The sequence below is a fragment of the Carlito syrichta genome, unplaced genomic scaffold (genome assembly GCF_000164805.1).
Source record: "Carlito syrichta isolate Samal-C Ts95f unplaced genomic scaffold, Tarsius_syrichta-2.0.1 Scaffold138367, whole genome shotgun sequence".
In the NCBI taxonomy this organism is placed as follows: Eukaryota; Metazoa; Chordata; class Mammalia; order Primates; family Tarsiidae; genus Carlito; species Carlito syrichta.
Window position 1 is genome coordinate 96,739 of NW_007082463.1, and position 12,793 is coordinate 109,531.

At 41.1% G+C, this 12,793-nt stretch overlaps 1 protein-coding gene across 1 annotated transcript in view; it reads right to left on the minus strand.

The window, feature by feature from the left end:
* Positions 1-733: 733 nt before the first annotated feature.
* OPHN1 (oligophrenin 1) overlaps positions 734-12,793 on the minus strand; it is a gene marked incomplete at its 5' end in the record, with an annotated part of 165,607 nt that continues 153,547 nt past the window's right edge. Inside the window, 4 exons of the mRNA XM_008049831.2 lie at positions 734-1,658; positions 3,463-3,504; positions 6,847-6,897; positions 8,261-8,426. Of these exons, the coding sequence (XP_008048022.1) occupies positions 3,471-3,504; positions 6,847-6,897; positions 8,261-8,426 (251 nt within the window). The remainder of the gene's footprint in view (positions 1,659-3,462; positions 3,505-6,846; positions 6,898-8,260; positions 8,427-12,793) is intronic.

Genomic DNA, 12,793 nt, shown 5'->3' on the forward strand with positions numbered 1-12,793 from the left:
TTCTCTTAGTACTACAATCAGTGTACTAACAGGGCCTTGCTAGAAGAGTGCAAGTAGGAAAGCCCTTTTGTTCACACTGGACCACATTATAATTAAATAGACACTAAAGATAGGCTACAGCCCAGGTATCTGCATAGAAACACAAGCATTAATGCTCTCTCCAGCAGCTTCTTTTCAACAAACAGGAATCAGAAATGTCTATTCCTCAGATGTCTACCTCACTACACCACTTTATTTTAGTTCCTTTCTAATGATTCAGAAGGAGACCAGAGTCTTATATCTCGAAGTTTTGTACTTGGTGGCAAATATGGGCTCAAGAAAGAGGGCAGAAACCAAACCCCTGAAACGACGGCTACTAAAGCCATCAGTCATAAGATCTTTTGCTAGTTAAGTACAGAGTAATGGAAAGAACCTTGCAGAGGAGCCCATGGACCTGGGATCTTGTCCTGGCATGGTCATAACTTGTCTTACCTGAGTTTCTGCACCTGTAAACTAGGCAGACTACATGATTTTGAAAAGCGCTTCCAATCAAATACTCTATGGGTTGCGAAATAATCTCTTATCTCAAGGGCTATGATTCTTAACTTTCTTTGGGTCACAGATCCATTTGAAATTCAGTAGAATGGTATAGACCATCTCCCCAGAAAAGGTGTATTGTAATGGAATTCTACATACCATCTTGGGGGCATCATGGAGTTCCCAAATCCATGGACAATGGGTCAAGAATTGCTTATTTCAGGAGATAAGAGAGTTTATCTGCAGAAGGCAAACATGAAGTAACAGTGACAGCTGCCTGGCCTTAATCCACCTTATACTTTTTCTAGCATTTGACCCCCAAATGGAACACCTACAGGACAAACACAGTCTGTCTTTTTAAAAAGAGTACTTTTTTGTTTTTTTCTTGATTGCTTGGAAAATAAATTGTTAGGAGAAAACAGGAGAAAGAATCATCCAAATAGACCTAGGTTTTGACATGCAAAACATGCTTTGCAGATTTGTTCTAAGCAGCTGTATCTAACAGTAGGAAGGCCACCTTCCTAAGTCCACATGGAGGGGTTATGACGGTATCACTCATGCTGTCTGGCTCCATAGAAGCAGACAAGTTCTTGGCAACATACTGCAGGGCCACAGCATCGACCTGGCACCAGTGTCCATATCCTCAGTGAGAAACATGTTAAGATTCCCCAAAGTTTGACAAACATTTCTACTCCCCTCCAACCAAAGTAAGCAATGGCCCAACTCCGGTGGCCTTTAGTTCTAGGTAAGACCTTGAAATCAGTCTTTAAGCTCCAAATCTTTCAGAGTTCGATGGCCTTTTGAGGAAGCAGAAGTTCGGGGAAGAGTTGAAAACCAGGCTCCGCTCCTCAACTCAGGTAAGTAGATATCTTGGTTTTAGCAGAGTCTGGCTTGAGGGAGTCCAGCTATTCACAGTGTTACAGAAACTCAAGATAAACCTTCTAAGAGGATGAAGACAGGATACAAAGGAGAAATAAACATGTGTCTAGGACATGTGCCCTTATTTTACAGCATTCCAGAGCCTGAACATGCAGGGCCTGGAAAGAGCTGCTCTTCAGCACAAAATGACTCCACACACAAGGGTTTGAAGAAGACCCTTTCAGAACCTGGAAAGGGCCCCCTGAGGCCAAGGCTTTTACAACCTGAAAGGGAAAGAAGAGAGTGACAAATTAGCTAAAAGTGGTCAAGTACTTAACAGCCACTGAGTGGTGGGGCCTCTCTTGGTAGGTAGCTAACCCTACAATTGGTAGCTCATCTTCTGAGCAACAGAGGCTCACTGGGAAAAGCCCTTACAACTCAGGTACCTTGAAACAGGCCTAAGATGGTGCTAAGATCAGGTCTGGAGACTGTGCCTTCAATTTCAACTCTAATTACCAAAAATTCTGTCTGGGGAAGCAGAAGCCTTATACTAGAACCTCTGAGATTATCCCCCTGCGTCATGTCCACTGACTTTATGGCCCTATAATAAACCCAAACTTCCTTTTACCCAGACCTCACCTCCACGGGGGCTGATAAGGAGAAGCTTATCTGTCTATGGACCTCTGAGGACTGGCAGTAATAGGAAAAAAAGAAGGCCAGGGACCACATGGAAAGCCAAGCTCCAGATATGTGGATCTCTTTTATGTGTATATCAGGTTACATCATGCCAGCAATCTGACAGTCAAGCAATCAGGACTCCTAGGTAGAGATAGGAATTTCCCTTACCCCTGAGTCTTAGAAAGTGACCTTAGAAAGTCACTTATTCCTTCTGAACTTCTGTTCCTTTGTTTATTGAGTTATATATAATTCTCCCTACTTCTGGCATGTGATGTGGATTGAATGAGATAATGGATGTGAAAATGATTTGCATCAGACAAATATAAAGGACTAAGGAGGAGGTTCAGTTGGGTAAGACTGAAATAGTGGCTTGGTGTGAAGGGATGAAACCCAGCTACAGAAACTTTTTTTTATAATCAATATTTTTTATTATGATATTGTGGGGTACAGTTAAAGGTTAGGTATACAAATATGCTTTGTTCAGGCACCCTTGTTGATAAGAGATGTCTCCCCATCCCCAGACAGATATTTACTACCGTTAATCCCATCTCCCTTCCCCTCTCCCCCCATAGTTTCCCACCACTGTCAGTCATTTTCTCATAGTATTATGTTGGGTGTTCAAGGTCCACTATATGAGTGAGAACATGTGACACTCAGATCTTTGTTTCTGTGAGGGATCACTCAGTATTATAGACTCTAGTTCCATCCAGGTTGCTGCAAAATTCATGATTTTGTTCTTTTTTATGGCTGCGTAGTATTCCATCATGTATATGTACCATATTTTTTAATCCAGTCCTCTTTTGATGGACAGCATGGTTGCTTCCAGGTTCTTGTTATTGTGAACAATGCTGTGATAAACATACGTGTGCAGGTATCTTTTTTATAGAGTGATTTGAGTTCTGCAGGGTATATTCCCAGTAGGGGGATTGTGGGGTCATATGGGAGGTCAATATTTAGCTACAGGTACTAAGATAGGCTCTTGGCACCTGTTATAGCAACAAAAGGGAGGCTACTGGTTTCCTTAAAGACCCAGAGGGCATCAAAGTTAGAAGGTCCTAACCTCATTTTACAAATTGGGAAACTGAGGCTCAGAGAAGAAAATGCACTACCTAAAATGTTACAGTCTACGTTTTCTAATACATTTTATTCAAAGGCAATCTGTAAAACTACACCACAGTTTGGCTGGCAGAGAAAGAAAGGAAAGAAACTGGTGACTTAAAATCACACAAAATCTTGGAATTGAAAGGCACTAAGTTTAAGTATCACCCAATCATAGAGCAATAAACTGAGATATGAAGATGAGTTCCCACCCTCTGGACCTACATGGTATTCCAGTCCTCAAACAATCACATCTCTTAGAGAAGGCTTATGTGGAACAAGATTCTGTAATCAGGGGTGGAGACTACATACCTGTGGCCTCAACTTTCATCTCCAGGAAGTCTGCCTTGAGAACTGTGGATAAAGAAAGACATTTCATTAAGATACTAAAAATTAGGACTGGAAAGGAAAGGCAAGGGGATAGAGGGCCCTTCCAGCCCAGTGTCAAAGAGACCATTTGAAAAATAGAAAAGTGATTCCGCCCAGATGTTTCAAAGCATCTAACTCCATGTTTATAGTTTGAGCTACTTCTCTGGCAGGTTTAGAGAGCCCATTGAACATCTCTACCTGGATGTGCCAAGGTGTCTTCAAAATCACTGTATCCAAAATTGAGCAACTTTCCCATAAAATCTGCTTTTCCATGATTCATTATTGTACCATCTATATAACTGCCCACATCAGACTTTTCTCTTTCTCAAGCCTTCTCCAATGTCCCATGTTTGAAAAGTCAGCAAGGTCTTACTGCGCCTATCTCAAATCTCTCTTTTTCTCTTCCACTCCCACTGGCAATGCCATAGGCCAGGGCTTCACAGGCTCCTGCCAGGACAGTTAGTCTCCCAACTGGTCTCCCTGCCTCCAGTCTTTACTCTACCATCTATCTTTCCCACTACCACCAGAGTGATCTTTCTATAACCCAGTCAGCTCAGAATATGCATTGTCATGCTTAAAATTCTTCCCCCCTTTCTGTGACTCCTCTGCCCACGAATTACAGTATAAATACCAAACACCTTGGTATGCCATATAAGAAAATGCACTGCCTAAAATGCATATAAGACCTTCACAATCTAGCACCAACCTATCTTCCTGGTCTTACTTTTCAGCTAATCTTTCCGCTTCTCATTCCCACATTCTAGCCACAATGGAACACTAATTACTTCTGAACCTGTCTTGAATAAGTTGTTCTCCCTCTCTGAAATGTCCTCCCTCCCTGCCTGATGAACAACTACTCATTTTCTTTTGAGTTATTTTTTTAAAAATTGCTACAGAAGGGAAATGAATGAAGGAGTGATGTCATTCAAATGGCAGGGTACAGTTAGGTATACAAATGGGAAGCAAAAAAAGGACAGGACTAAGGTTAAACAGATTGTCATTTTCACTAGGGGTGATAGAAGAGCTTGACAATAATAACCACAAATAGGACTGACTGTGTGACTTCGAGGATTTTGATCAGGGACCAGCATGGGGATGCACTGATACAAGTGGTGGTTATAAAGTGGATGTCTAAATGGAAGAGATGCTTTCCCTATGTAGATGCTGAATGGGAGGGGCCTGTGGGTACCTAGGATAGTGGCTCATGACATACTGGAGGGCAGGTACTCACTTGGATCTTACCTACACTCTTGCCAAGATGGAATCTAGGGATAAGAACAGGATTAAATATAGGTTTTAGAAGCCTGGCCATAGGGTATGTAGAGTGGTACCCCAGCCTGATGTGTCTGCTTTGGCCGCAGCTCCCATAGGTCCTTGAGCACTGGCTAACAAATCCCAGCCCACTGGGAATGGCTGCTAGTCTTCTCATGCTCTAAACAGTTTGGCTATAGCTTCCCTATTAGAAGTCGGCCTGTCTTAAGGATTCTATTGGACTTTGTTCAAGTCTCATGCATATTCTCTTCTCAATGCCTTGGTTCCCTATCTAAAGCTAAAGATCAATCCTATCACATTTTTCTGAGCACTTCTACTCATCTTTCAAGGCCTAGCTCAGATATCCCCTCCTCTAAAAAGTTTTCCTTTAGACACATCCAGTTGATTCTGTTCATTCCAGTTTACTTCATTCTACTTCCTTAGTATTTATTTCTCAAATGGTTTATCAAGGAAGGGAGGAAGAACTACAAGAAAGTAGTTCTGCTTATGGGTGGGTACTTTATCAGGACTATTAGGCACTTTCTCTCTCTCCTTCTCTTCTTTTTTTCTTTCCAAGGTAGACATTTGGTTACGCTTACTTTAAAAGCTTCCTAGGTAAAAGCTTTTACTTTTATGCTATCAGTAAGAGAAATCTGGGGCCTTGATCTCACTTTCATTTGTTATGGTAGAATAAATGGTAAATTATTGTCTAAGGATAATTTGGCCTAGCCTAAGGCTCATGACGGCTCACTGCCAAGAAGAGCTAGGATGACCTGCTATGCAGAATCATGTCCTGGTGAGTCAGGTCCCACAGTTTTGACTAGAGGATGTCAAATATACCCGAGCTCTACTACTGGGAAAGGTACTTTATTCTGCTTTTAACGGATCACCTAGAAGAGTTACACTCTTGTCACCTGTCAGGAAGCACAATTTCAAACTCTCTGATAAGCAACATGAAACAAACTCACAAAACCTTAAGGCTAAGGTGTTGGCCAGGTGTTCTAGTCCAAAGGATCCCAAATGCCAGGCCTTGGACAGCCTGTACCAGCACTTGAGAAGTTTTAATAACAAACAAATAGAAAAGAAGGAAGAAACAAGGGGAAGGAATGAGGGAGAGAACATGAGAAGGGAAAAAACAAAATAAATAAAGCAATCAGATTCCCAGGCCCCAATTTTGGAGATGTTGTTTTAATGGATCTAGAGTGAGAGCCAGAAATCTGTGATTTTATTTCCTCCAAGTTTTCCAGGCAATTTAGATGTGCATCCAGGTTGAGAACTGTTGCCTAAGCCTAATGTTTTTACCTTAAGCCATGCTTACCCTAAGGCTGCTCAGGTTAGAGTTTTGTACTCTACACACCCCATCAGCTGCCCTTATAGAATATAATGGGGTATAACTAAGTAAATTAATAAAAAATAAAACTTACATTGAGTATAATGTCTGAAATACTGCTTCAGATGTGTGTGTGTGTGTGTGTGTGTGTATACACAAGGATACATGTACATGTGTATTTATAAGAGAGGAAAAAAGAGAAAGAGGAGCAGAGAGAGATGGAGAAATGGAGAGGCAAAGAGACAACAGATATGGAGATAGACAAAGAGAGACACATGGAGAGAAAAACAGAAACAGAAAGAGTAACATGAAGAGAGAAACAGAAAGACAAAAAGAAACAGGGACATAGGCAGAGAAACAAAAAGAGAGACAGGAAGAGACTGAAAATCACAAAGACAGTGATAAAAAGTGTGAGGAAGACAAATAGAGACACAGGTGAGAGACAGAAAGAGACAGAGAGAAAAAACTGAGGGAGAGAAAGCATCAAAGATAGAGACAGACAGAACTGTAGAGAAACAAATAAAAACAGAGATTATAAGAGTGAGCACAGATGATACACACATGATACATTTATTAAAAAGTCACTTGGTTTTAGGCAAAGTCAGGACGAAGGGGAGACCCAAACTTCACCTGTACGATGACCACTTATGTACCTAATCCTGAATTGTACCTCACATCTTTAAAATAATAATTTTAAAAACTTTTAAAAGTCATTTGGTTTTTCTTTTGTCACTTGTGTTTCTTACCTTCCTGTTTTCCGGGAAGCTGTTTCAAAGAACTTGGTCCTAGAAGCCACCCTGCAAATAGAAGCCAATCAAGTCCCATAAGTTACTCTGGAATATTTGTGAGACCAATGAAAAGGACAGGAGACCCTGAACCAAACAGACCACTAATGCCAGGCCCTGCCTTTACTGACAAAGGACCTGGATCTCAGAAGTCCAAGTACCAAAATGTGAAATGACCCAGAGCCCATAGACACCTCCCAAGGTCATAGCTGACACCCTTTGGTCCCATAGGTTCAGAACATGTCTGAGTATGTTACCCATTAAGACTTTTCTTTGGGAAAAATAGGTAAAACCCAGTGCAACTGTTGGTATTTTATAAAACACTTAGCTAATTAGTATAAGCTATGGAGACTTTGTTTTTCTTTTTCCCCAATTTAACAATTATGGAAAACAAAAGACAAGAACAGGGAAGACCAAGCAGCAGTATATGGAGAGGGGTCCTAGTACTGAAGAGAGGACAGCCAGGCTAGTTGTGGCCAAGCAAGGCTGGTCCCTGAGCACTGCTATGGTCCCATCATAGCCACTCCTTCCCTGGTTTCTTGGTTTGTAGCCTAGCCTCAAAAGGAGGACCTATTGGACAACAACTCAGCTCCTACCCTACAAGAGGCTCTCTGGAGAACCTGAGTTATTTTGAAAGGTTTTTTTAAAAAAAATCATTGCCTATACTGTATTTTAAAAAAAGCCTTAAGGACAAGTATAATGAACAAATGTGTTCAATAAATTACTTTTAAAACCAGTAGCAGCCGGGTTCGGTGGCTCAGCCTGTAATCCCGCACCTTTGGGAGGCTGAGGTGAGTGGATTGCCTGAGCCCGCGGGTTCGAAACCCGCCTAGGCAGCAAGACCTCATCTCTACAATAAATAAAAAAATCAGCCGGGCGTGGTAGCGCATACCTGTAATTCCGGCTACTTGGAAGGCTGAGGTGGAAGGATCGCCAGAGCCCAGCAGGTCGAGGCTGCGGTGGCCGGGAGCGGCCACTGCACTCCAGTCTGGGCGACAGAGTGAGACTCCAACTCAAAACAACAACAACAACAACAACAACAACAACAAAAAACCAGTAGCAATAAGAAGAAAATTTTTAAAACTTTCCAGAGCCAAAAAAGCTAAAAAGAGAAGGTCATCAAATCACAGAGATCAGGGCAGCTAAGAAAAATGGGTCTCCTAGCAGGTACTAAGGTTCAAAGTTTTCACCTTTAAGGAAATCTTTCAGCCCTGAGTGTTGAATGGAACACTCCAAACAGGGCTGGCTTACGAGATTCCCCTAGACAATGAAGTGAATGATATCCCAGAATAGTGGTGATATATGGTGATCCTGAAAACATTCCTAGTGGCCTAGGACAGGGCTTAGGTCAAGTCTGAGGAACAACAATACTTACACAGATGATGGGATTTCCCCTGCATTGCAAGCCACAATATCTGGCTTTGGTTCTGGCTTCTGGGGAGTAGCTGCCCTGCAGGGAGGGTCTGGGGGCCTGACTGGGGGACGGATGATGGTTGGCTTTTCTCCTGGAGGCCGCATTTTGCTGAAACTGTCAGCATCCCCTGGAAAAGAGAACAACACCAGGAACTTGGATGGTTAGTCTAAAGGAACACTAGTCATAAGCAAGCACACAATATCAGAGTTACTTGGGCCACCTTCCTTGGCCCCCATTTCTTCTTGGTCACTAACAACTCTGGCTTGTTCTTTTGTAATTCTTCTGGTAGTTGTCCCTTCAGAAAGTCTATATTGAACCCCAGCTCTGGAACTTCAGATACCTTAGGTGTGTCATATCAGTTTCCTAAGTCTTGCTTTCCTCAACTATAGAATCAAGGTCAATAATACATTATCTTACAGGGATAGTGAGAGGATTAAATTAGGGACTAATATGTTTAGTACAGGGCCAGGCACATGGTAAGTGCTTATAAATTTAATTTGCTAACTTCACCATCACTCAAATCCAGATCTTTTTCACTTAGGCCTTGACTATCACTGCCGTAACCTAAATCACCTCCCTGTCTCCATGTCTCTAGTTTTCTGGTCAGTCAGTACAAAATAAATATAAATGCTTTTTAATAAGATGGTTCTGGTAGAACTATGGTGAAACTAGTACACTTGTACATTGCTGGTGGCATTGTGAACTGGCCTTATCCTCTCTAAATAGCCATCAAGCATTCTGAAACAACGTAGATGAAATGCAAAATTATACATATGAGACAGTTCATACTTGATTCAGTAATTCCACTTTGGAGAGCAGGCCGAAATAAATTAACCCAAGAGAGAAAAAAAACTTAAGAAAAAGCAATTGGCACAAAAACATGCATCTTAACAGCAAAACATCAGACTCGATCACAAAGGCTATACAAACAATTCAATTAATACAAGTATTTAACAGATACATATTATGCATGACCTGACAAAAATTTGGACCATGTCAAAACAAAGACATGCATATGAAATAATATCAAGTGAAAAAGTGCTCATGGCCTGATGAAGACCATACTGAAATTGATGTGCTCAGTGCTGCAAGAGTGTTAGGAGATCTTGAGATTCATTTGATTTTTGTTAGTAGGTGATAATATTCATTCTTTTTTTTCTACAAAAATGTTGACAGCAGATGTGAAAACATATTAAATTGAATCTAGGTAATCCTGCTGTAAAATTTACCTTCAGTGTTTTTTGTACTGTTTCCCCTCTTGTTAAAGACCTACCCAGCAATTCTAAAATGTGCAAGATAAAGTTCAAACTCCTTCACAGAAACTCTAGGCCCCTCTAGAATGAGCTAGTGCCAAATTACTGCCCCAGGCACTAATCTTGAAATTTAACCACCAGCTCTACTCTAGTCCAAAGGGTCTCCTCACTGCCCCATTAAAGCGAGCCTTAGACTCTTACTTCTAAGTGAGACACAGTTTGGAGTTATACAGATCCGGCCTTGGGGCCTTTTTCTATTACTTCCAAATTGTGAGACCCTGGACAGTTAACTTTACCTCTTTGATGATTAATTTCCTCAACTGGGAAGCGGGTGTTAACAACCTCTCCTCACAAGGTGACGTTAAGGACTAAATTAGATATCCTACAGACAGTGCCTAGCATATAGCAGGACAAGAAAGGGTCAGACTCTGCCCTGCTTCTTGCCCTATACTATGAGAATGTCCTTGTTTACATGTCTGATCTGTGCTGTAACCATTCCTCAAGACTCAGCTAAAATCTCACTCCTGTGAACACCCTAGCAGGTATATATAATTTCCACCCACATAAATATTCATGAAGTGCTTATATATTATCATGGAAGGTTTTTTTTAATTCATCTAGCCATTCTGGTAAGGGAGACATATATGAAAAGAGACAATGATAATATAGTGTGGTTAGTGGTCTAATGAAGGAATGAACAAAACACTATTCACATGCACACATTCAAATTCTCTCTCCCCATTTACTCTTATTCAGTATCTTACATTTCTGGACATGCCATTCCATCAGGCTGGGTATATAAAATTGCAGGGAAAAAAAGAAAGAAAGAAAATACCCAAAATGATAATAATTATCCAATTTTTCTAACACATTTTATACTGTTCAAAGTACTCTCCCAGATGATAACTGCTTGATGTTTACAATAAGTCTGGCAGGGAAGAATAGATAGTCCTTACTATTACCATCTGACAGAGAATGAAACTGAGTTTCAGAAAAATAAACTGACTTACCCACAACCATAAGGCTAGATAAATGACAGAGGATTTAAACCCATCGCGCATTTTCCCATCCACTACTTTCTCCATTGTCTGCTGTTTAGTTGTCATAATTAGTAATACAAAATTATAAATAATAATAATGATAATAAAAAATACTGGAAAAAATTTAGCTACCTTTTACTACACACTTGTTTCAGGCACTGTGACACCATGCTCAGTGCTTTATGTATATTTTCTAATTTAACACTGGTTACACTCTTGCAAGGTAGAAAGCATTTTCCCTGTTCTACAGTTGAGGAAACAGAGACTCAGAGATGAGAAGAAACCCCATGGTTGATCAGCAATAGATATAGGTCCATCTGATTTCAGAAATCTATGTAGTCCCAACTACTAGTAGTTTTCAGCCCTGGCAACACATTAGAACATCAAAAATCCTGGGGGGTGGGATCTGGGCATGGGTATTTTTTAAAGCTTCCTGGGTAATGCTATGTGCAGCCAGGGTTGAGGACCAGTAGGCCACACAAAGTTGTTTCCTCATTGCAGCCTACCGATTACCAGAACTGAAAGTGCTGTCCCATTTCTACTGGTTACTAGAGGAGGAATCTGACAGAAAAAATATGCTGGACTGTCAGAGCCAGAAAACATCTCTACCTGAAGTCATGTCCATCCCAGGACTATCACTTCCCTTGATGAGAAACTGATGACATCCTCAAAATATGAACTCCATTCATTCCCAAGTTACAAACACATCCAAATGACCTAGGACTTTGGAAAACAAATACCCTTAACTTTGTGTCCTCCTAGATACTCTACTGAGACACCCAAATGATGGCTCGTTACAGATCAAGCTTCAAACTAGCAGCAAAGGGTTTTCTTGGCTGAAAAACCCCAATGTTGTTTTCTCTTGCATCCAGTTTGTCTCAGTCACAGTTAAGCTACATGTCAAAGTGGTGAGGCAGAGAGGAAAGAGTAATGTAACTGGGAGTCAAGAAACCTGATTCAAATAACTTACTGTGTGACCTTTAGCATATCACTTCCTTACCAGTACAATTAAGCAGCCTGGACTGTTTTTCAGAGGAAGGCGTCTATGATATAAGTCTCTACACCTCTCTCTCTCCCTGTTGACTTTTATATGCTGTTTTTGGAGTACTCTAGAAGTCAGTTTTGATCATGTGCTTAACCATCTTTAAAAATCTCAATCTCTCTCCCTGAAACCTAAATTGAATGGTATTCAACATGGAGGTTTCTTGAGGGCTTTTGTTTCTAACCTTACGCTCTCACAAGGAATGTATGCAAATGATGTGACATAGACCCTGCCCTCCAGGAGTTTAAAACTGAATTGGAAAGAGAAATCATACTCATGAGAACAAGTGTGAAAACTATAACTAAGCATCTACATCAGAGGGCCAAACTTGGATGCCAAAAGAAGTGAAGTAAGGCAGAATTACCTGAAGCAGAGTTGTCAGAAGACTTCATGGACAGAATAAGACTTGAGCTGGACCCTGAGAGTTGGTCAAAAATCCTTCCATGTCCCTTCCTCTCAACAATGGCTCATTTCTTTCTGGGTGTTTGGCATAGTCAGAGTCAGGTCGAGGGTAGAAAACACAACTCTGAGCTCTTTTATGCCATCTACATTTTAGGTTTGAGGCTCCTCATAGGCTTCCCAATACAGAAGAGTAGATATCCCCAACTTCCATACCTGCCATTTCCTGAGAGGTTGTTACCTAGTGACAATATCACTTCTTAAACCTCTATTATACAACCAGATACTCTGTATACTTAATCAAACTTCATCTCTGAAAAAACCTTGCCTTCAATGGCAGTATTATCCCCACTTACAGTTGAGAAAACTGATTCAGAGAAGTAACTCTGACCTAACTAATATCATGTTGCTGAGAATAGACTCCCATAAAAGCAAAACAACTCCTACCATTTACTGAGTATCCGTGATGTGCTAGGCACATTGATGTCTCACTTTGTTGTTATAGTAATCCTATAGGCACAATTATTACCATCATTATACAAATGAGAAAACTAAGGCTCAGAGAGGTTGTGACTTGCCAAAGGTCCCACAGTTAAGAAAAGGCAGAGCCAGCTGGTTTCGGTGGCTCAGCCTGTAATCCCATGCCTTTGGGAGGCTGAGGTGAGTGAATTGTCTGAGCCCGCGGGTTCGAAACCTGCCTGGGCAGCGAGACCTCATCTCTACAATAAATCAAAAAAATCAGCCGGGCGTGGTAGTGCAT